The sequence below is a fragment of the Denticeps clupeoides genome, chromosome 19, assembly GCF_900700375.1.
Source record: "Denticeps clupeoides chromosome 19, fDenClu1.1, whole genome shotgun sequence".
In the NCBI taxonomy this organism is placed as follows: Eukaryota; Metazoa; Chordata; class Actinopteri; order Clupeiformes; family Denticipitidae; genus Denticeps; species Denticeps clupeoides.
In genome coordinates this window covers 15,229,362-15,253,362 of record NC_041725.1, presented here as the reverse complement: position 1 = coordinate 15,253,362, position 24,001 = coordinate 15,229,362, and the positions used below count along the sequence as shown (strand labels likewise).

At 45.3% G+C, this 24,001-nt stretch overlaps 1 protein-coding gene across 7 annotated transcripts; it reads left to right on the top strand.

The window, feature by feature from the left end:
- Nucleotides 1–718: 718 nt before the first annotated feature.
- On the top strand, nt 719–23,530 carry osbpl9 (oxysterol binding protein-like 9). 7 transcript variants are annotated; one of them, XM_028961384.1, is made up of 24 exons: nt 719–842; nt 2,410–2,460; nt 3,900–3,978; nt 10,936–11,012; nt 13,085–13,180; nt 13,267–13,314; nt 13,851–13,880; nt 13,968–14,018; nt 14,322–14,360; nt 15,328–15,424; nt 16,265–16,369; nt 18,327–18,486; nt 18,836–18,948; nt 19,056–19,174; nt 19,259–19,344; nt 20,240–20,417; nt 20,564–20,648; nt 20,977–21,087; nt 21,235–21,298; nt 21,489–21,629; nt 21,764–21,842; nt 21,933–22,024; nt 22,370–22,505; nt 22,771–23,530. In XM_028961384.1, exons 1-24 carry the CDS (start codon nt 732–734, stop codon nt 22,843–22,845), a joined length of 2,223 nt encoding a protein of 740 aa, XP_028817217.1. In that variant the 5' UTR covers nt 719–731; the 3' UTR covers nt 22,846–23,530. The 7 variants fall into 7 exon arrangements, with proteins under 7 accessions (XP_028817217.1, XP_028817218.1, XP_028817219.1 ...); XM_028961385.1 differs by lacking the exon at nt 14,322–14,360; XM_028961386.1 differs by lacking the exon at nt 16,265–16,369.
- The last annotated feature ends 471 nt before the right edge of the window (nt 23,531–24,001 follow it).

The window sequence follows — 24,001 nt, the reverse complement described above, 5'->3', positions numbered from 1 at the left end:
CAATATAAAAAGTAACAGCACGTAAAATTACAGGATTAACTACAGACAGTAGAGCAAAAGGATCCAAATACATAACCAGAGTTGGAATAAAGAGCAGTTCCCACGAGACACTTTCTTGAGAAACAGGATGCGATGTATCTGCAGGTGCAGCTGTGCTGAAGGGCCTTCCCCCCAAAATGCTCTGTTTTTCTCAAGGAATACCTGAGGCTTTTTCCATTTGTTCCAATGTACATAAAACCTGCTAGGATGGTGTATTGCACTTGGACATACTGTACATGTCCATCTAAAGTTTAAGAAACAGAACAAACCTTAGTCTTAGCATCCAGAATGAGGTGAAGTGATTGTCCTAGTGATACACCACAGCACTGCACACGGTGCACACAGTGAAATGTGTCCTCTGCATTTACCCTTGGTGAGCAGTGGGCAGTCATGACAGGCGCCCGGGGAGCAGTGTGTGGGGACGGTGCTTTGCTCAGTGGCACCTCAGTAGCAGGGATTCAAACGGGCAACTTTCTGATTACAGGGCCGCTTCCTTAACCGCTAGACCATCACTGCACCACTGCATCCATCCGTCCATAAATCAATGCATTCATTCGTCCATTTGTAGACGTCCATTAAATGTTCTGTACAGTGTGCGTGCGTTTGTGCAGAACTGCGATGACAGCGCCCCGTTTCTGCGCGGTGACGTAGCACGCAACATTTTACTCCTCCCCCTAGAACCAGGGCCAAAGATGGCGTCGATCATGGAGGGGCCGCTGAGCAAGTGGACTAACGTCATGAAAGGCTGGCAGTACCGCTGGTTCGTCCTGGATTATAATGCCGGTCTGCTGTCGTACTACACGGTACGTGCTCCTCTGACGAACCGAACGGTACCGGTGTCAAGCGGAGCAGGGCCGACGGTGTCGGGTTTGACTAACTGCGCTCGGCTGGAAGCGGACTTGGGATCGGAGGCCCGTTGCCAGTAGTTGGGCATCTCGGCTGGCGTGAAGGGGGCGGGGATTTTGATTGACCGCGGCCTTAACCAATCGGCGCTACGACCGAAAACACTGTGTCCAATGGGGTGGCAGAAGAGTTTCGGCGTCGTGACGTTGCCGTTGTTGCTGCTACGCTACCGGAGGCTAGCCTTCGCTAGCTGGTTAGCTGGCCGCAGCTGGTTAGCTGGCATTGAAAGAAGGGTGTCGCCTTGCCCATGTGACTGTATTTCATGGGTGGGAAAGGCACCCAGCTTATTGACGTCCAGAAAACGTGTGTGGAAAGTTATCATTTGTCATCTTCCAGTAAATGTGCTAGTCTCGACATGAGAGTTTTTTAACAAACGTTAACCGTCAAGTTTTGGCAGTGCATGTAATGAGCTGACTGTTAGAAATACACCTTTTTATATAAAAATACATGCAGTTGAAGCGGGTCCCAGCAGGTTCTCGTGTTCACTGCTGGGACGCTGCAGGTCCCATTTCTTGTTGGTGGCAATTGCAAAATTTGCACCTGAAACCTGGTGGACAGAATTACAGCATCTCCGCGAGGCTTGACTTGCTGTGGCGCTGCTCCCTGTGAGCTGTGTTTCTGTACAGTGGACAATAAAACAGCCCACGTGTGCTTTGACTGCTGCAGACAGTGCGGTGCGGTAAGACACGGTGTCTTCTGCAGCAAAAGCCCACCCAAAGCCCTCCTCTGACCCATCGCGACCTCCGAGTTCCCCTCTGCTCCCCAACTTCGGACGGACGCCGTCGAGCCCCACGAACTGGCAGATGTGAGAGTCAGCATTTGTTCAAGATTTTAAATGGCCTCGTATGATCAGAGCCGATGGACGTCTTGTATCGAGTAACAGAATGCGCTGTGTGAAATCGCTTCCCTTCTTGTCGGGGGCAGTGGTGGCCTTAAGGAAGTGGCCCTGTAAGAAGGTTGCCGGTTCGAATCTCGATACGCCAAGGTGCCAATGAGGTGCCACTGAGCAAAGCACCGTCCCCACACACTGCTCCCCGGGCGCCTGTCATGGCTGCCCACTGCTCACTCACACAAATGCAGAGGACAAATTTCACTGTGTGCACCGTGTGCTGTGCTGCTGTGTATCACATGTGACAATCACTTCACTTTACTTTGTCCGCTGTTATCGCACCGGGGGGCTCCGTTGCTGGCGTTTCTGCAGCAATGACTATGTTTTTTTTTTGTCTCTGTTTGGCAAGATGAGTGTTCAAATAAGCACAAGCATGCATTTAACATCCAGAACACAGTTGACCAATCTGAGTTTGACACAGGAGAAGCTGTCTGTAAAAGTTTTACAAGACAATGCCAAAGCCTCAGTTCGTTTTATCACCTTCATTGAATTACATGATTTATCTGGCATGTGCATCTTAATACGTGTTCTGGTTCAATTCCTGTGTCTAATTTGTGCCTTTTTTTTTTTGTATTCAGTCCAAGGACAAGATGATGCGAGGCTCCAGAAGAGGCTGTGTAAGGCTCAGGGTAAGAGTTTTTATTATGGGTTCTAATATACATTCAGTTTATGGTCTGGTTCCTGGAAGTGCTTGGTCTGACTGGTTAACCTTTGTTTACAGTTTAACCACATGATACGGCCCATTTAATGTTTGACCGAAATACTCTTTTGGCCACATGATTTGCAGTGTTGGGGAAGTATCGGTTCTTAAACTCACAGATTTGTCCTCTGGTGTTTGTTGTCTTTGCAAAACGTTTTTTTATAAAAAAAATAAATAAATAAATAAAAAACGCCTTGGTCACGTATGATGAGAAACGTTTTCCTCCCACTAGATGGCAGCGTTTCTGCTCCATTCAAACCTCAGTTTATGTTACATAATCTTCCCACTGTTTACCGCTTTATTTTTACACGAATGCAGGGACCGTTTCAACAAACGTTTTATTTCCATCTTATTTATTGTCTCACAGCAACTTTGTTCTTATACCCGAAGGCCAGACAGCAGTGATGTTTCAGATTTTAAATAGCTTTTTTTTTTTTTTTTAAATAGTCTGTTTACTGACTGACTTATGATGGCTTATGATCAAACTGCAAGCATTCCTTTAAGTTGGTGTGCATTTGACAGCCTTCTTTCCGTTTATTCCAATGTAATCGTCAATGTAACGGCAACCGCATAATCTCATAATGATGTTAGCTGAGTCACTTTTGAATGAAAGTTCCTGTAGAGCCACGTGTCCATTCATAATCAACAGTAATATAGCAGCTAATTTTATACTCCACAATAAAGTGTTTGTCAGTGTGTTGTCACAGGGAAGTAGCTGTTAGCAGAAGATCCGCCCTGAAAACGTGGAGAAACATTATTGTTTGTGCTTCCCATATTTACACCGGTGTCTTAATAAATAATGCCATCGTGCAGTATTTTACTTCTCCAGGCTCAGTGTTCAGATTAAAAGACAAAGGGGTGCAAGACAGACATGACCATAAATATATTGTGGAACCATCTTTTCATAAATACAATGTAAACCTAAGGCTTATTTGTGGTAATAAAGTGCACAGTGAGTAAGAGAAACGGATACTGATTGAAATTGTCAGAATTGTTCAAATGTTAACAGTCTGTGTGTGTGACACGTATTCCGAACGCTCAGTTATTTGACAGTTTAGTTTTCTGAGGAGAGATGTTAAGGGTTAATTGGATAGGCTTTCTATTTCATTATATATACACACACACACACACACACACTCGCTTCCCCTGGTCTCTTTCTCCTCCCTCCTCCCCACCCCTGCTGCTGGTTACTCCTGTCTCCTCACTCCACCCACCCAGACTCCCTCCTCCCTCTGTTAAAGGGGGAACGAGAGAGAGAGAGAGAGAGAGAGACGGTGACGTCGTCCTGCTCCTGCTGACTGGCTCCTGCTCCCATTTCCTTTTATTATTTCTATTTATTTATTTATTTGTTGTCTCGTCGTTTCCCAGGGAGCCGTGATAGGGATCGATGACGAGGACGACAGCACGTTCACTGTCACTGTGGACCAGAAGACTTTCCATTTTCAAGGTGAGTTTCCGCCTCTCCTCAATTCTTCATCCTGCCATGTCCTTCGCACTCCGTGTCCGTACGTCCTCCCGACAGTGTTTGCTGCCGCGTGCTGGGTTCTCACATGCTCGCCCCTCCTCCATTCATCATGCTCACACACACACACACACACGCACACACGCGCACACACAGTGTCCTTGCATGTTGCAGAGGTGGATCATACTTCAGCCAAACCAACGCACAGCCCGGTGTGATTCATTGCTCCCCTCATGGCAGATCTGAAAACTGCCATTAACACAGACAGAGAGAAAGATTGAGACTGAGACTTTTTTTTTGTTGTCGTTTTTTAATTCTGGAACAACCAGCAAGCTTCTCCACCACCCCACTTCACCTCCAAACTGCTGCCTCCTATTTCTTTTCCTTTCCGACTGCTAGAATAACCGGATGTAAGAGAATATCCTGAATCTGAGAACCTGAGTTCCACTTATTGTACCACAAACGCCTCACCCTGCCCCGCCCTGACCAGACGACCACCGGCGCTTCAACCCCCGATCCTCTCCTGTCCATCCAGCCCCCACCCCTCCTCCCTCGCCTCCAGCAGCCCGTCTCCTGGCCAGATCGGCTGTGTTGACTGTCTGGCTGCCGGAGGGGCAGTGATGCGACGCCACGCTCTTCCTCCCTCCTCCTCCTCCTCCAGGTCGCTGACCACCAGCATCCTGCTCCATCCTCACGCCTTCACCCCCTCACACTGGCACTGCCACCTCCACCATCACCACCAGCACCACCTCCTTCATGCCTTCACCCATTGCTATGTTCCGGCACTGTATGCTGTGGCTCTACAGTAGGAAGGGTAAGGATGTGTGGTCTCCTCCGGCCTGAGTGGAGCCCACCGCTCCTTGGTTTTGGGAAGTTGGAAGCTGCAACTGAACATGTTCTTCCTGCCGGTCAGATTGCGTTTAGAGAATTCGACTCGAATGCGCCGATGTTGGAAAGTTTTCTGGGAAATAGGGTATTGATTGTTGATCGCATGCTCTGAATGCCGGGCCGAATTAAAAGGCCTGCGGGGGATGTATTTACGGGAAAATCGTAATGAGTGGGTCTCCGGGACACCGGTTAGAGGTTAGACTATGGTAATTAAGGTCCCACTCGCAACGCTGTGAAGAATAAGAGAGGGTATGGGGGGTCTCGGCCTTTCCCGAAAACCTGTGATATGACATCCAAATGCCACAGGAGCGCCGCGTGCATAACATCATCATGGCTCTGTGCTCCTCAAGATTGAAAAAGTGCACTGCTACTGGAATTTTATGATTAATGTAGTGAGTTTAATGAGCGTTTGATTTCACCTCCTCTGATGGAGGTCTGGTGCACATGCTGTGTGTCTTTATGGAGCGGGACCTGCATGTTCCACGGTTGCATTTGTGCATCTTTGGAAAGGTCTGAAGATGAGACCTGGAGCAATATCGAAGAGTGTGGGTTAAAAAATGTTTTGGGAAAGCCGATGGAAGCTGTGAAACAGGCAGCAGGTGAGCCTTGTATCTTAATGCTCATTGCATGCCTAGATCTATTTCAGGGAAACCCAAATGCAATGTCATTGTGTGAACACTCCCAACATTCCAAAATGGGACCCTGTGTATTTGGCATGGTTGGTTCTTGCTTTGTGAACTACAGAATTCCATGATGTGTCAATGGCAGTGCAGAACCTGGCCTGGATTTTGGAGATCTCTTAGCGTCATTTTGATATATTGGGAAGGTAACTGATGCGAATATGGTGCTAGAGTTAAAGTCCTGCCATCTTGTAAATGTTTTAGTTTTTTATGTGCAGGATAAAAACAGAACTTTACCCCAAAAAAATGTTAGCTCATGAGCTTCAGCTTGAGCCCTTGAGCTATTTCATAAATGCATAAATAATCTTGTTTTTATTATGATATTATGCAGCACATGTTGCACACATCAAAATGTGTCCTCTGCATTTAACCCATCCCCATTTTCTGAGCAGTGGGCAGCCATGACAGACGCAGTCTGTGGGGACGGTACCTTGACCAAGGGGACCTCAGTGGCACCTTGCCGGTTCGGGGTTTGAAGCCGTAGCTTATTCTGGCCTCATCCGTTAGTCTCCTGGACAGAGACACTACCCTGTCTGATGCAGGATGTGGCTGTAATGCAGTGTCATTTTGGGAGATTAGATCTGTATGTATGTATTCTTGCCTGTCAGTAACGTTGGTCAATTTTGAGGTTGAGTGCCTGGTTGAGCAGAAATAGCGTGTCTGATCGTTCTGCTCCTGATCGGAAGTGGTTCTAAGAAAAGTTATTTCAGGAGCTGATTCATACACCCATTTCTGAAGCGATTGCACATTCGAGGGGGTAGGTAGGTGGGAGGAAGAGGCAGGTTTGTAGCACAAGATTCAGAGAGAAGGGGACGGGCAGGGCACCTCTATTTAAAGTCCTCATCCATAATTCCTCAGCGCCTTTTTCCTGGCAGCGTCTTAAAGGCTGTTATTTCCTACGCTCGGCTCTCATCTGCTCCACATCCGAACACGTCCCAGCCAGAGAGCCTCCAGAGTTGAGGGAAATTGCAGACGACGTGAGGGGAATTAGGACATTTTAATCATCACTGCAAGGAAACCTATTTGTCTATCCTGATCAATTGATCTGTTTTTGCTTCAATGCGGATTCCCCAATGCATTCACTCAAAAAGATATTGCAAAATGTGTAGTTAATAATTTGTTAGAGGAATCAAAAAGCAGCGTAGTGGTTTGAATAAGCTAACTGACGAGCTGCTATAACCAGCCAAAGGGGGCGCTAGACTGATGTTGGCTTTGCTGTTTAAAGTATATTCTGTTTTTTAAAAAAAATATTTTTAGTTAATAGGTAGCTGCATTCGTTTTTTTCTGAACAGCAAGCATCACTTGGTTTAGAGTTATGTGGTCTTTGCTGTGTTTTTATCTGCCTATGATTTGTTATTTTGCCCTCTGCAAAGGCAGAGGCAGAGCTGGGCATGATGACTGGGTGGGAATCAGCTTTAAAAATGGCTGTGATTTATGCTCACAATTAACAAACGTGGCTTACGGTCCCACTAGCAGGTACAGAAATTAATGGAGTTGAAGGGATAAGTGTCTGCAAATGAATGCAAATTTTTTTGAGCGTGGCTAAGGATGGGCATTGTGCACAGATGCTGCAGGAGCAGGGAGCTGAGGGACGCCGAGAAAATGGGCCGCAGCCGTGCTGCAGTTGCCGGCGTCTCATGGGTTCACTGCCACTGTGCGCACACACACACACACACACACACACAACACCGAGTATAAACAGAATAAACTGTTTATCGCCTCTCCACAACCTCCACGTATCCTTCGCTTGAAGCATCCTCGCGAAGACCCTGAGCACAGCAAACACTCCGTCTCTGGAGACCTCGAGACAAAGCTCCTAATGCATGGAAAAACACTCTCTCTGCAGCGGCAGCGCCGAGCTCCCGAGGGCCGGAACTGCTCACGATGCAGCCGAGCTGCTGAGATGCAGAGCGACGAAGAGAGTCAAGCACGGCCCGTCCAGCGTGGAATTACTGCATGTTCAATAATACCTCACTCCTGACCTCAGACCTACACGGGAGGATGAAGATTTAACGCCTCCCTGAGAACAGAATCAGAATCGCGTTTATTGACCAAGTATGTGACTGAACAAAAGAATTTGGTTCTGTTCTATGGAGTCTCTCAAGCACATACAATAGGCTAAAATATCATAACCTGATAAAATACAGAAGTAATACCACACATGTACATAAAGTGCATTTGCAATGCTGTAGTGCGACCGTCAAGTTGTTTATGTTTATGGCTGTCTGGATGCAGGATGACACCGATGATCTTTTCTTTCATCTGTACAGTCCATTGCAGTCTGCTCCTGTCCTGTTTGGCGGCTGCTCCGTGACAGACTCAGTGGCTGCAGTGTAGAACTGGTCCACTCTCTCTAGATCACTTTCTAACCTCCTGTCAGTGAACAAGGAGCCTCATTATTTATCAAATCTTAAACGTTCTTCTAATGGAAAAAGGAAACATGCAAGGCATGCACATTTGTATCGACCAGTCAGTGCATGCAAAACCCTAAGAGCATGGAGGCATCTTCTCAGCTATGACTGCGTCCACTTTTCTCTAACCCTGACCGGGTCCCTGTTCAATGCATAAGAGGGTAACCTAGTCCAGATTTATTTTTTGGTTAACCAGCTTTTGAAATGTATATTAAATTACGCTGCTGTACTTCAGACACAATTTGGTGTGAGCGTGTGTTGTCTGGTTGGTGCATCTGAGGGTTGCAAATTGGCAACGAGCATCCCTAGAGGAGCCCCTGGGTCCCGGTGCTTGCTGGGATTGACTTCGCCAGGTTCAGGTGGTTGGATGGAGCTTTTTGTGTCGAGGGAGTCTGTAATTGTATTTGTTCCCCACGTCCCTCCTGCTGCTTGGCCACCCGCCGCGCTGGTGTTCTGGTGAAAGGCCCTTTTCTGCCAGGAGAATTTTTAAAACGCTTCTGATGAGAGCCCCAGCAAAGCTGAAATGAGTGGCTGCTTCACCATATTTGTCTCTAATAAAGATAAGTGGCTTCCATCTCCACCTCCTTGATCGAGGGCAAAATTTGGAATCACAAGAGGAATGTACTAAATGTAATAAATCTTGATATGTTAGACGGAATATGTTTTTCTGTTCTCAGTTGAGTCGTTTTGCCACTATCTTACACAAGCCCATGGAACTGTTGCCTGGGGAGTAAATGTCACACAGGTCTGGGGCATTTTCTTAATTTCACTTTGCAGCTACGTGTGACACTGAGCCAAACCAAACACCAGAGGAGCCGTTTCCTTTCCCTCAAAACCGCTCTCTTGTTTCGATGTCTTCAGTTTAATAGTTTTTTTTTTCAAGTGAGCTTTATTGTCATTTCAGCTACATACATGTTACAGACAGTTCCTAGAGAAATGAAACCCAGGTGCCACCTGTAACTAGGGTTGCACGGATTAACCGCAGTGTGAAACGTTTCAGTTGATCCACAACAAAGTTGATCCCAAAAGGAAATCCACCCAAACCAAAGACATCGAATAGCATGACCCGCATGGTCAAAGTGAAGCACCCTAAACGGATTATGGTAGAAGGACAATGATGGACAACTAACAATGGGACTGCTCCCCTTGATGCAATAGTTTAAGGAGAAATCCAGGACCATAAGCCACCCATTTGCAGAAAAACAAAAATCATTGAGCTGTGTAGTGTTGCAGGCTACTGATTCAACTTTCTATTTGTCTTTTAAAAAAACATTGTTTGCTTCTCTGCTCGTCTCATAAAGAGGAATTTATAATATATCCTGTTTGCATAGGTCCTAAAATTGTAACTCCCATAAAACTCCACATTTGCACGTTCAAGTGGGGTGACCAGACTTGCGCGCAAGTGGAATTTTGGTGGCCTCTGAATTGCTATGTGAACACGCTCACATTTTTGCACTTCAACTTCCAAAGGCCCGTCCTCTCCGGACTGATATATTGGTGGATCCGGTGGGGCCAGCGGGTCACCCACAAACCAGGACCAAATTTGGAAAAGTTTTTTTCCAAATGGCTCACATCTCACATACCTGAGATGTGTGCCAAGTTTTAGGGCTCTTCTTTACGCATGGTTTAACATATGACCTGCCTCGGTGGGGTCCCATTTTCTTTTGGCTCTGCTTATTGTCCTTTGTCCTGCTTGCGCACGGTTCAAACAAAACCCGCCACATTTTGCATGGTGGGTCAAACACACAACCTGAATGAATAAATGGGGTCCCACACTCGTTTATGCCCGTCGTTCTGTCACCTGCGCCCCTTTTTCACCCTGAATAAGCACTTTAAAATTTCTCCTGTTTTTTTTGGTTTTATTATTAGTTATTATTAACATTTTATCTTTTTTGTCATCACTGCTTGGCAGCAACAAATGAGTTGTGCTGTCTATAGATGACTACATAAGGTGCAGACAACAATTTAAGTCAAACAAAACACACAGACAACAAAGAAGACTGACAGTGCTGAAACCCAGTGAAATGAGTAATGAAGGTGCCAAGTGTGGAATTTGAGCGCATCCCTCATCCTTCATTCTGGTTCTTACATTTATATTTACATCATTTACAATCAGTATTTACAGGGACAGTCCCCCCCTGGAGCAACTTAGGGTTAAGTGTCTTGCTCAGGGACACAATGGTAGTAAGTGGGATTTGAACCTGGGTCTTCTGGTTCATAGGCGAGTGTGTTACCCACTAGGCTACCACCACCCCGGTGGTTCTTGCACGAAGAACTATATGCACTCCGCTGCTTCCGTGGAGGGGAAGTGCATCTGAATTGATCTGGCGCGGGTACGCGAGCAGGCCCATGTGACGGCGAGGGCCGAGGCGGCCCTTAATGTCTCTAAAAGCCCCTTGCTTTTATGCTGCGCTGTGCTCTATTCATCAGCCTCTGTCAGCTAATCTTTACGTCTTAATTAGCGTTCCTTTTTTCCCCCCGTCCTGCTGGGGGACTTTTGCTGGCTGCTGCCCACACCTTTCCTCTTTCTCCTCTGATCCATTTGTAAATTAGTTGGAATCAGACTTGGAAGTGTTCTTCAGAACTGGTGACGTTTTAGAGATGATTTGGTTTCAGCGTAGCATGGCTATGAAGGTAAATTCAGAACAAATTCAGTCTGAACTTATACTGTTCCCAAACGTTTCTTTCTTCGATACGGTGGCCTAGCGGTGGATCTAACCATGCTGTGCTCTCTACCCACTTATGACAAAGTAATCGCTTCCACTTCAGTACGCGTGCCCTGTACTTACCCGGACACGCAGTCTCATGAATCTTTGATTGTGCCATGTGATGAACGTTCTGGGACTTTTCATTATTATCCCCGTCTCATTCTGCCTCTCCTCATTATCGCTACTGTACGATTGTGACGATTACTGTACGTCTTACTGTTGCCTTGTGTGTGTGGTTTTTGTTTTAACCCACAGCCCACGACGCAGATGAGCGGGAGAAGTGGATCCACGCTTTAGAGGGCACGATTCTGCGACACACCCTGCAGCTGCGGGTAAGAGGTGTGCACATCAGGTGAAAGGGACGTGACGCGGAGTCCTGTTGCAGCCGAAGGGCGTAATTTCGCCCCCCGAGGCAACAGGATCGGTTTTCCCCGAACAGAAAATCCGCGGGGAGGTGTGTTTCTATCGGCAGGGTTCGAGGGCAGCTGGCGAAAGGGCTCGCGCGGTACATCCGGTAGGTGAGGACGCGGACGGGCCGGTGCGTGTCCCGCGGTGATTGTAAGAAATGCGACGAGGTCACCCGAGACGCGGCGGCAGGCACGGTCTTGTCCTGCCTGCGTGATTTAAGAGTTGAAGAACTGGGTGTAGGCTGAGGATGAAGTAGTCACATCCTGGGTTTTTCCCAACTCTGTACGAGTTTTTTTTTTTTATATAAATACTGCTCCACCTCCTCACTCTTTCCACCCATCGCTACTGTACCCCTCCTGCGTGTAAAAAGGTCTGCTGACAGGCTACACGTCCATAATTGTCTTCTGGTTTGGCGTCGGCATGGACCCAACATGAACATGTGGCCTGTTGGCAGCCAATCAGAGTCCCGCTTATTTGCTGACTCTGTTGCCAGCCTCTAGACTAAGAACCAATCACAGCAGCCCTTCCTGTTTCTCTCTCTCTCTCTCTCTGTGAAATAAGCTGCTGCCTCTGCCATTTTTTTTTTCTGTTCCAGAGGAAGTCTGTACTTCCTGTCATGAGAAGATCCCAGAGTAGTTCTGCTGGCCTAACAGCAGCAATGCGGCGAACACGATACTAGCAGAGAGGACAACAGAATAAGAGAGAGAGAGTGTGTGTGTGTGTGTGTGTGTGTGTGTGCACGTTTGCCAGACTGAGGGTGCCTGCTCAACTCACGTTTGTGACAAGGCATGTTCCACAGATGTAGCCGCCCAGTAAGTACAGTATTGCTGTGGGCCACTGGCTTGGAAGTGGGTCAGAGTGGGGCTGGGGGCAAAAGGGGTCACGCCGAGGCCGTTCGGGAGTTACGGCGGAGGGCAGGGCGGCTCCTATAGCTGTCTGGTTAGCATGATGCCTCCAGTATTTACTGTTTTTTTATGTCCGTTAAGTATGTCCTTGTGTGTGTGTGTGTGTGTGTGTGCGCGCACACACTGTTGACACAACTGAAATATTCGTGACTGTGGATCTTTTGTTTGTTTTAAACACACAACCACGTTACAGGATCCGTGTTTGGCTTAGAGTTCTGGTCTAGAACTCTGCAGCGTAGATGTCAGTGTTGGCTGTCTTAAGGTCATATGAACTTAAGTGATGTTTCTGTTCCCCCCGAGATGATCCGTGCGACAGCGTGGACTCTGACCAGTCGTTTAAACATTAAACTGCCGCACAACATTGACCGCGCTGTTTAATGGCGTTCCTTCACGTTCCAGTGAGGTCTCCAAGCAGAACCAAGCAGTGCGGGACTCCTGCACACACACAGCGGCTGAACTTCAGACCAGGGCCCAGGAGCTGAGGAGTTATCTTGGCTCCCACACACCTGTCAGCTAGATTTTGGGGAAGCTGCCGAGGCTTCGCTTCTGTGTTTCGATGAGGAATTGATGTAGTTTCTGACCTTTTCGGATGCTGCGACTCCCTGCAGTAGAAATTAGCAGATAACATCACCTCTTTGAAATCAAAAGATGATTTGAACGCTCACATTTAAACGTTTGAAACCCTCACTTCTGCTTTTCTTGTTAAGCTTGTGAAATCCCCCAGTTAAAGGTATGAACCTGGTGTGGATAGAAGAGCACCTATTTTCCCCCCTGGTATGTTAACGTTTTTTTGAGCAGTCATAACCGTTGTAGAATAATTATGTTCGTCCCAGAAATAGAAAAGCGGTTTTTAATCCTGCTTGGTGACTTGTGTGGTTATGCCGCTCCCTGCGGTTTTGGCACATTCGGGTTCCCCGTGAACCCCCGGGAGAACCTCATGCTCTTCCCAGGACAGGGATTCACAAGTCATCATAAGGAGGTTCTGCTGTAGCACTTGCCTCATAATAACGAAAAGCAGAAGAACAGAAGTGATTTTTATTTTTTTTACACTACAGCCCTACTTCTGATTCGTTCTGCTTTTGTTTTTCCAGGAGACAGAAACAGGATTTGTTCCAAGCGTCCAGGACTTTGACAAGAAGCTGGCCGAAGCTGATGCATACTTACAGATCCTCATCAATCAACTGAAGGTAGGGGCAGCAGGACGTCATCAGTATTGTTCTTGTGAACACCGTGTACCCTGCCTGACCTGTTGCTGCCCCTTCTCTCCTGTCAGCTTTTCGACGAAAAAGTAAAAGACTGTAAAGAAGATGAATCGCGCCGGGTAAGAGCATCTCCATGGCTTTTTGGAAACTTAAACCTGCATGAATTAAATGTATCCAAATAATTGTGGTTCAAAAAAAAAAAAAAAAGTCTCTAGCTCGGAGCATGGTGCCGTTATCATTAATGTAAGCAAATAATCCATAGAATGAGGAAACGGCGACGTTTCACTAGATCAGCTGAGTCCTGTTTTGATCTTGGTTCACGTTCAAGTTGAGCTTTATGTTCATCTCAGGTACGTAGTGAAACGAAACAACGTTTCTCTGCAACCTGGTGCCACATGTAAAAAAAAAAAAAAAAGTTACAGACTGGCAAAAACTGCACATGTGCAACATCGACAAACCGGTTTACATAAAGTGCAAACATAAGACCCAGACAGCGCATGAGTAACATTTAAGGCAAACAATAAAAAAATTAAAAAAACAGAAAATGTGAAATGGGTGTAATGTAAGGTGCCAAGTGGAAAGAGTGCAACTATGCTGCTGTGGTGCTACTGCTGCTGCTGGTCTGCTGCTGACAATTTTTCTTCCTTTTCGGCAGAAAATCGAGAACCTTAAGGAAACCACTTGTGTAAGTTGTTGTGATGAACGATCCGATTCAGACATTTGGGACAACGTGCAGCGACGTCTCATCTCTCTGGCTTCTTCTCCCTTTCAGAGTATGGTAGAGTCCATCAAGCACTGTATCGTACTGCTGCAGATTGCCAAGGTAAGACGAAACGTGTTCGCCTCCTGCGTCACGGGTCATATGGGTCATGAGCGCTAAAATTTAGAATCCATTGTAGTAAATTGGGTGGCTTTTTATTATAATTTTTATATATATATATATTAGTGTGTGTGGGTTGCAGTTTGAGGGTATAGAGGAAGTTGTGAAATCATCTGATGAACCCAATTTTAGAGCGTTTTAAACATTTTTATATCATTACGGCCATTTTTTTTTTCATATAAAAGGGTGCCATCGTCTGTGAAGGTTTTCATCGCTCAGATTTGTTTTTCTTGTCAAAATTTTAAGGATCAAAGTAACGAGCAGCAACACGCGAACGGACAGATTGTAAGTTTTTGACGCTGTCTCCCTCTCCGAACACACGTTCGTCTGACCTCCGCAGACCTTTTCTTCTCCTAATGTTCAGGCAACTTTTCACTTTTTCTTTAAAATTGAGAGCGTCTTTAGAAATGCATGCCCCGGGATTCAGAACTTACTCACCCTATCTTTTCTGTCTTCTTTAATGAAAGTTTTTGGCCTTTTTATGGCTGGTGGTTTTCTCTCCTTTTTTAAATTTGGGATGATTTTTTTTATTATTATTATTTTTTTTTTTGTCTCTTGGCATATGTATTAATTTTTTTTTTTTTAAGTCAGTCTATCAACCATATCACTGAACCTCAGTAGATCTAGTTCAGCCATGCAGTACTAACTGTTTTTACCTCAATAATGGTCTCTCTCATGGTCAGTAGATGCACGCCTGTGTTGATGGTAGGTCACATTGATTTACACCCGACACTGGCCTGCTACATCACAGCGCTGTTATTACCAAAATGAGGCCAAAAATAACTGCTTGGTGTATAGATGCCGGTGATCACCCCACCTTCATTCACCCCTTTTTGGGCAGGTTTTTTCCTGGCTGGGTTATTCGGCTTGATCTGCCCCCGGCCATTTTTTATGTCCACCGCTGTCACAGTTTCTGCTTTTCTGTAGACAATTTAGTCATCGTATATTTCTAGAATGTGCTGAATCATCATTAACAAAAATATCTGAGCCATGAACACGGCGTGCCAGTCTGGGCTTTCAGCCTTGCTGTGCTTGGCAGATGGCTGAGGAACCGCAGGTATTCATTTCATCTCGCTGCACTTGTGGTTATCTGGGCTCTGTCTGTCTCCTGGACGGAAACCTTCCTGCGTCTGTCTTCGCTGGCATGGGTAGTGTGGTGGCGGTGGGGAGCGCTGAATATGGGTTAACGGTGCTGACCCTCTCGTCCGCTTGTTGATTGGGACATTTTCTCTTGTCGTCCTCTCTCTTTCAGAGCACGATCAACCCAGTGGATGGGATATTCCAGCCCACCCCTCTGGACCCCTCTGTAGTAAACGTCGCCATGCCAACACAGACCGCCCTTCCCACAGGTAATGATGCTGAGCTTCTGTTACAAGCCTCTGACCGACACTCGGTATGGGCTGTATGGGCACTATATACTGAGCATGGAGTTCATTTGCTAGTGTGAGGTCAAAGGCATCAGGTTTTACATAAATAGGTCAAATTAGCCTCGTGACCTGTGCTATTTGTTGAACACAGCTCCTGACTGACAATGTTGGTTTGGGAAAAAGTAACACGGCATTTGAGACACCATCTAAAATGCAGCAGACACATACCACTATGCATACCACTATGCATGCGTTGACATTGGCAGTTCCTATTGTGCGTCGCAAGTGAAAGTGAAGTGATTGTCATTGTGATACACTGCAGCACAGCACGCGGTGACACAATGAAATGTGTCCTCTGCTTTTAACCCATCACTCTTCAGGATTTGAACCCACAAACTCCTGACTACGGGTCCGCTTCCTTACCCGCTAGCCCCAGTTATTGAATAAGCTAAAATTGTGAGAGCCAAAATTAATTTTGGAGAAGCAAATTTGCACTACAATTTTGCGGGTGTAAAATGCGGTTTCAATTTAATTGGAATTCATATTCAAATGAATACATTCAGCGTCAGTTTGAATAATTGAAATTCAGTTTCTACTGGCACATCTCCGCTCATAATCATGTGGCATTGCAGTTTGAATATAGTGTCCGATGTGTTCATAACACACTGGCTGCTATATTTGTTAATGAATGTTTTTTATGTAAATGAGTGTAAACGTGACCACTGGTTTTACGTAATATAGGTAAGAGGGACTGTTTTTGGCCTAGCTTACGCAGATGTGAGATCCTTATTAAAAGGAAACACACTGTCTGTCTCTGTGTAGAGGGAGCACAGACGTGTAAAACAGAACAGAGACCCTCCTCTCTGCCGGTGGGTCCGGCGGTCACGGTGATGGGTAGCCTTCAGACCCCCACGCCCAACAGCACAGGTGAGGCATACCCCGAAGAGCCCAGCACTTTTGCAGTTGGATTTAATTTTTTTTTTTTTAATGCAGTTCAATTATTGTTTTTTTAATACGGATCATTTTAGATATTTTTCATTTATCGCTATATGGAAACTACACTTAATGCAGAACATGGGTAAGCAGTGTGAAAGGTTTCTAGAGATACTGGCAATAATATTTTATGGATATATTTGGCCAGCCTGGCATTATTTGCAGCCCCTGTCATGAACTTTTTTTCTGTATGTCTTTTGCTAGATTAATCCTGCCCTTTTTGCTCCGAGTTCATGTTGAGCCCCCTCTCTCTCTCTCTGTGATGAAGTAGTTCTGCTGCATCAGGGCTGTAGCTCTCTGCCTCTTGTGTTTGTGCTGAGGTGGGGAAATTAGTGCGGAGTGCGGCAGAAACCCCTGTAGTACTGCAGGGCAGGTTCTGCAGCAAGACTAGGGTGGGGGTGAAAATAAGAGTTAAATGCTGCTGCCTGTTGAGTAGGAGGTGAGTGGTTTGCAGCATAACCTGTGTCTGCAATGGATTGCATACATTTACATTTTTTTTACAGTGGGGTTAAACATTAACCAAATTTTCCATTTTAAATGACGGGGAAAAAAAATCATGGTCACTAATTACAGCTAAAGAATCACTATAAGCCACAGATGTAGATGTGTAACAGGTAAAATACAAAAATTGAATCATTGGAATTTATGCCTTTTCCATGCATTGATAATTACATATTTTTTCTATTCATTAGCGTAATTAATTTTTCGGGTATAATTAAAGTTGTTTTTAAATGTCATTTGCGAAACTTCGTAGGTCTTAAATACAAGATGTGTATTTTTATATCGCCCCCTTGTGGTTCCAGACTATAATAAATGCCCATCTAATTGAAAGGTTGTTTAAATATAAACCATTGAATTTTATTTATGAATTTATTTTTTGTGTTCAGTGAGCTGGAAGTTAAGCTTCAGGGCATCTTCTCTGTGCATCGGTCCGTGTCACCTTTTCCAGATTAACTCTACTGGAGAGCGCAATATTGATTAATCCTGAGTGGTTTCCCTCATTTGCTGTTGAATAGAATCTGAATGGAATCAGAAATACCTGCTGACCAATGAGGCGAAGAATTGTGAATGCAACTAAATCCAAAGCCAGAATAAATATAAAATAGGGCGGAGCCACTGAAAAGCCAGCAGTGAAACTGTATAAGCGAGCAGCGTAATTGAAAGACTCACAAGTGAAGACGGAAAAAGAGCGCAACCTCTAACCTCTAATTTTACGTTTCGTTTCAAAGTCGTATTTTTGTTTGACATTAGGAAAGTGTTTTGGCACAAATCTGATTGCATGCTGTTGGAGATGCCATCTCAGATGTTGCACCAAAATAATTTGTTGTTCGGTGTTGTTCAGTTTAGATTGAGTGAAAAACGGCCCTAATTTTATACATTGTGAAAATGGTGCTGCTAGTCTTGTGGGAAGACCACACAGTCACAGGTTCAAAACCCACTTACTACCGTTGTCTCCAGGGTGACTGTACCTGTGACTGCTGATTGTAAGTCGCTCTGGACAAGGATGTCCGATAAATGGCATGCATGTGAAAGCGTCGCATTTCCTAAGACAGAAGTGTATCATTAACAAAATCCCAGTGACCCCTGTGACTATAAAGGAAACCACAGATTTTTCCTTTTAGAGTGTTGAATTCGAAGCCAGTCAGGCCGAAGCTTCGTTTGCTGAGAGCAGTCTGCACTTTAAACAAATCCTGTGTGCTGAAATTGAATAAGGTTTGTTAGAGGAGGTATGTGTGCGCTGTGCCGTTGCTCATGTGGTGTTAATTGTTGTCACGGCAACGTTTTGAGTATGCGCTCATTAAAAAGTCAGGTTTTGAAGAAATCCGGCGACCGACTGTGTGATCGTTACAAGAACACAGTCACCCTCAGTCCGGCTCCTTTCGTTTCTTAGGGAGCGTCCCTTCAGCGCCCAGCAGCAGCGTGGCCTCGCCGGCACACATGAACCTGCCCGCCCACAGCGTCCCCGACTTCTCCTACTCCAGCAGCGAGGATGAGTTTTACGACGCCGACGAGTTCTACCAGAGCAACACCTCCCCAAAGCACTGCACCGAGTGAGTCAGCTTCTCGCCAAGAAAGGTTCCAGTCTAGAACGAGACCTGGGAAAGAAGTTCTCAAAGTCTGGTCCAACTTTCTACAGTAAAGTAACCAGCTCTGCTGTACACTGCAGTGGAGATGAGGAACATCTGGTTCTTGTATTTTGTTTCACAAAAATAACCAGTTTGTTTTAGTCTAATTTGACAACTATTCTTTTTTCACTCGTTTTTTTAATATTGATTGCAGGACTTCTATCAGTTCTCTTGGTTCAGTAAAAGACAGTGGAAACCTGGCATTGAGGGACCGGGGCGCTGGTGTGTCCGCGTAATGCGGTTTGTAGTGATGGATGTTCACTTTTCCTCTCAGTCCCACCAGGCCCCCAGCTGCTCTGCCACTGAGTGATGACTGTCCCGCCCTCAAAAGGCCAGACACCAACGAGTCGCTGAACTCCTCCATGTCCAACGGCACAACAGACGCAGGTACCGCTCTGGGCATGTTGGGAGCACAGGAGCGAATGGCTTTTTTGTTCTACTGATTCATCTGACTGGCCGGTCGGTGAGCTTCACCGTCTGTGTTTGTGCTGCAGACCAGTTTGACAGTCACGACGACCATGATGATGAGGGCGAAGGGGAGTCTGTGGAGGAGCACAAGAGCGTCATCATGCACCTCCTGTCACAAGTGCGCCTGGGCATGGACCTCACCAAGGTACCACTGACCTCTGACCCCGCTCCCCCCTTTTCCAGTGGCCGTTGTTCCTTTTTCTCAGATGTTCTGCTGTCTGTGGTTCAGGTGGTCCTCCCAACATTTATCCTGGAGAGACGGTCGCTGTTGGAGATGTACGCCGACTTCTTTGCACATCCGGATCTGTTTGTCAGGTACTAGTGACCAGCACAGGATCCAGAGCCCACAACACGAATCAGAAACGGGTTGCATTTTTGGTTGTAAGGTATGGTAGGTGAGAGATCTTCATATGTATAAATTATTAGGGTCATGAGAGGAGGAGCCGCATACATTTTCACATACATTTACCTTTCCCTCCAATATTTCTACCCTGGAGTGGCATAAACTTGACACCATTCTACTGTTTTATGTTTAGGGGACAGGTAAGCTTGGAATACAGAAATGAGACAACACTTTTAGGAGCCATATGCTTATAATGAACGATGCGATGTGACTTGGTTGAAGAAACATTGTACATGTTAACAGCCGACCTAAGTTAAATGAATGAGTAAGGAACGCTTTCATAACGTGAAATCAGCGTTATAGTATAGAGTCCTTGCCATTTATGTCTTCGAACAGCCTTTTCAGCCCACAGAGTTTGAATGAAATGTTTATTACCATTTATGTTACAGGTATGGCATTTATCAGACTTGAAATCAGTAGTTACAGGGACAGTCTCCCTGGAGACACTCCGGCTTAAGTGTCTTGCTCAGGGACACATTAGTAGTAGGTGGGATTTAAACCTGGGTCTTCAGGTTCATAGGCGAGTGTGTTACCAACTAGGCTACTATTACTAGTTAAAAGATTGTTGTTATGCTGAATAGAAGTTGATATTTGTGCCATTTTGATGAGAACCCCACTAAATTCTAAACTGTTCAAAACGTTTGGAGCATGTATGTTAATATTGGGCCATACATTTAATTTATCGTTTTTGGAGAGACCGGAAAACAAAAATGATTGAAACCTTATTTTGCTTACATTTTAAAATACTTCATAGATGCAGAAATTGAATTGTACTGATTATGATGATAATTCTGCTTCTGTGCTTAGTATTGCTGAGCAGTCAGACCCGCGGGACCGTATGGTGTATGTGGTGAAGTGGTACCTCTCAGCCTTCCACGCAGGGCGTAAAGGATCTGTGGCCAAGAAGCCGTATAACCCCATCCTGGGAGAGGTGTTCTTCTGCCACTGGGATCTGCCCTCAGACACAGAGGAGTCGGCGTCTGGGGTCAGTCTCTCATGGTGCAGGAGAATCATGCCTGTCCTGTTTCATGTTCATCTTTCATGTTTTAAAAGTTCAAAAAAGAACATAAATCAACCTTGTAAATCATATAAATTGATTTTCCCGCTCGTTGGTTTTAAATATTTTTGCAGGAGCCGGTATCTGAAGGTCCAGTTCCGTGGTGTGGGAAGAACAGTGTATCATTTGTGGCAGAGCAGGTCTCTCACCACCCGCCCAGTAAGTCCTCACACACTCACATTCCATTGTAATTCAGACCATGTGAAGCGGACAGTATTTGTAAGGTATTTTTGGAAACCAGTATGGCTTGTATGCTGCTGCTGGCCAGTATGATGAGTAGAATATGAGAAGGAAGCATTTAATTTTTACTACAATGCTCAAGCGTAAAATAAGGTGATTCATCTTCATGTACCATCTGTAAATTAAGTGCTAAAGTCCAGTCTTCTAGTCTGTCTTCAGAAGTGGGTCAGGTAGTGGGTGGTTTGGACATCAGGTCCATCAGGTTAACCTGAGGATAAACCCCTGTGTGACCTCTTCTGCTCACCAGTATCTGCATTCTATGCCGAGTGCTTCAGCAAAAAAATCCAGTTCAATGCACACATTTGGACGAAGTCAAAGTTTCTGGGAATGTCCATCGGAGTTCATAACATTGGCCAAGGTACGTTCTGGCACTTTGGAGAGGCCTGGATGTAGGGTCGTTAACACAGGGTCATTAGCTTAAGAAAATGAAGGTGTGGTTTAAATAAAGATACACAATTGACTTTATTCTGTTGATTGATTAGTTCATTTTGTTGTGTTCTGTTAGGCTGTGTCTCCTGTTTGGAGCATGATGAACACTACATACTCACTTTCCCCAATGGTTACGGACGGTACGTACGTGTGCTTGTAAGGTGGGACTTGGAATATTATGGTGCTTTTTTTTTTCATAACGTGCTGGATGATGGTAAACTGAAGAAATTTCTGCCTCGAGACCCCACCGGGGCTAGGACTGAAGAGCCCTGGCCTAAGCATTTGGGTTTTTTTTTTTTATTATTTTCTTGTTATGGTGCTTTTGCACAGGTCCATCCTAACGGTGCCCTGGGTGGAGCTGGGTGGTGAATGCAACATCTCCTGCTCCAAGTCGGGCTACAGCGCCAACATCGTCTTTCACACCAAGCCTTTCTACGGAGGCAAGAAGCACAGAATAACGGCAGAGATTTTGTAAGTGCAACGATAAGTTTTATTTATTTATTTATTTTTTTATTGCGTCGAAGCACATAATAGGATTTGAATGCGTAATCACACATACTGAGCTCCCTTTTCCATTTGCACGCATTGTGTGTATTTTTCCCCAGTGCTCCTAACGACAAGAAGCCTGTATGTTCTGTTGAGGGAGAGTGGAATGGTGTCATGTACGCTAAATGGCCTTCTGGGGTACGGTTCACCAGCTAATAGAACGGGAATGGACCTTCATTCTTTTTCACAGTTTTATCCAAATCGTGCGTTTTTTTTCTGCGATTCTAGGAAAACTCTGAATTCATTGACACAAAGAAAATGGCCATTATTAAGAAGAAAGTGAGGAAGCCAGAGGACCAGTTGGAATACGAGTCTCGATTGTAAGTCAGAAACTTTAAGCCTCTTCTTGTTAGACATTATTTTATACCACATGCCAATTTGTGCCAGGTTCGATCACAGACTTTTAAGCCGTTGTGTTTAGCTTTAGCCACAACTGTCTACAGGCTCATTAGTGAAATAGCCTATTTAATAATAAATTACCAATTCATGTACTTTTTAAATGCAGTCTTCTGAAGAAAATGTACAGATTAAATAAATTAGATATATTTATTTATTTATTTAGTGGTGGTGGTGGTGGTGGTGGTGGTGTCTCTTTTGATGATGTGGCACAAAATTATCATCCACCTCCTCAACTTCTCCTCCCTCTCGTCTCTCATTATTATCAGCCTCTGGAGGGACGTGACTCTGAATCTGAAACTGAAAGACATCGACGCAGCGACTGAGGCGAAGCACCGGCTGGAAGAGAAGCAGCGGGCAGAGGCCAGGGAGAGGAAGGAAAAGGAGGAGCAGTGGGAGACAAGGGTGAGGATCTCACGTCACATCCTCCTCACATGTAACCGACGGTGACCAGCTCATCCAAAATTACGAATACATGGCAGAGACCTATTGGAACAACATGGTTATGGTAGCAGGCATTATCAAACTATTATTTTAATCTGAACAAGGCACATAAGAGGCCATGCAAAATTTGCAAAGTAGAACATTACAATAATCAGGACATACTATTTTATTGCAGCTGTAGTGAGGTGGCTGATGTTTGACTGCCTGTTGAATGTGATCTCTGCAGCTGTTCCACGAGGACGGCGAGTGCTGGGTGTACGACGAGCCTCTGCTGAAGAGACTGGTGTCCCAACGACACTGAAGTGACCTGTTCCAACACCTCTGAGTCTTAATAAGAACTCTCTTTTTCTTTTTTTTTTTTTCTCTCTCTCTCTCTCTCTGAGACCACTTTACGTTCAAGCATTGGAATGATTGAATGACTGATTCAGCATATAAACAGCTTTGCATTTTTGAAGTAATAAATGAACAACAGTTGGACACAGAAACTCGAAATAAAAGAGAGGCAAAAAACAAGACACTTCTGTCCTCACCGAACCTACTTCCTGCACCTGGTCAACTCCCCTTAAAGATAACAATCATACATCAAGATCCTCCAGCATCTGACACAAGTGACACAATCTCTCACGGCGACCCCTGGAGGGGTCAGCCTGTTTCCTCAGATCGGGGAGGGTAGGTGGTGTTTCGAAAACACTGCTCTGTATCTCAGGGAATCCGGTGACGGTGGAGGGACGGTGGTGTCCCTGGGAGCCCCAAGGATTTACAGGTGGACCCAGGAGGGTGAGGAAGAGAAATTAGCTTGCCTACAGCTATTTATACATACATAAGATATATATATTCTCTCGTTTTTTTTTTTTGTTTTTTTTTTTATTCTGGTGTTCTCCTCCCATCATTTTCCTTCCTCTCTGGCAATGGGGATGTGGTTTTGGGGATGCGGATCCGAGATGCATATTTCCTTATTTTTATGAATAAAACGAAATGTGTCTTCAGTTTGTTTGAGCATACTGTACTGGCTGAGTGTCTGCAGAAGGATTCATGACAAAGCTGCTTCTGCCAAATGGACAGTTGGGGGCTCGAACCTTTTTGGCTGCATCAAAACCATCCCCAGCAGTGTTCAAGAACAAATCTTTCCTCTCTGTTTTCATGTGACTTATATTAAAGGACCGGGCCTCAGTGAGGCTGAGTTGTGCTGGAGAGCTGCTTGAGTGCGGAGATTCTGTCAGTAGTACCTTAGTAGTGGCAGAGTAGCTTTACTGTGAGCCTTGTGTCGTCCAAGAAGAACGCATCAGCCATTTCAGCGTATTCATGCATATTCCCGTCAACCTTCCCTGGAGTTTCTTCCATCAGAACAAAATGCTTCCAAATGATCGTCTATTACAGTGCATTGACTTTTCGAATATGGAGTATAATTTAAGAATAGTCAAATTACCAATATTGCTGATTGCCCAGGAAATTTTATA

Bases quoted from the DNA above. Each gene is read 5' to 3' on its own strand.
- osbpl9 (XM_028961384.1), top strand. From the start codon at position 732: ATGGCGTCGATCATGGAGGGGCCGCTGAGCAAGTGGACTAACGTCATG. The intron at 11,013-13,084 runs GTAAGAGGTGTG...TTGTTTTTCCAG, and splicing joins GACACACCCTGCAGCTGCGG to GAGACAGAAACAGGATTTGT. The intron at 22,506-22,770 runs GTGAGGATCTCA...TGATCTCTGCAG, and splicing joins AGGAGCAGTGGGAGACAAGG to CTGTTCCACGAGGACGGCGA.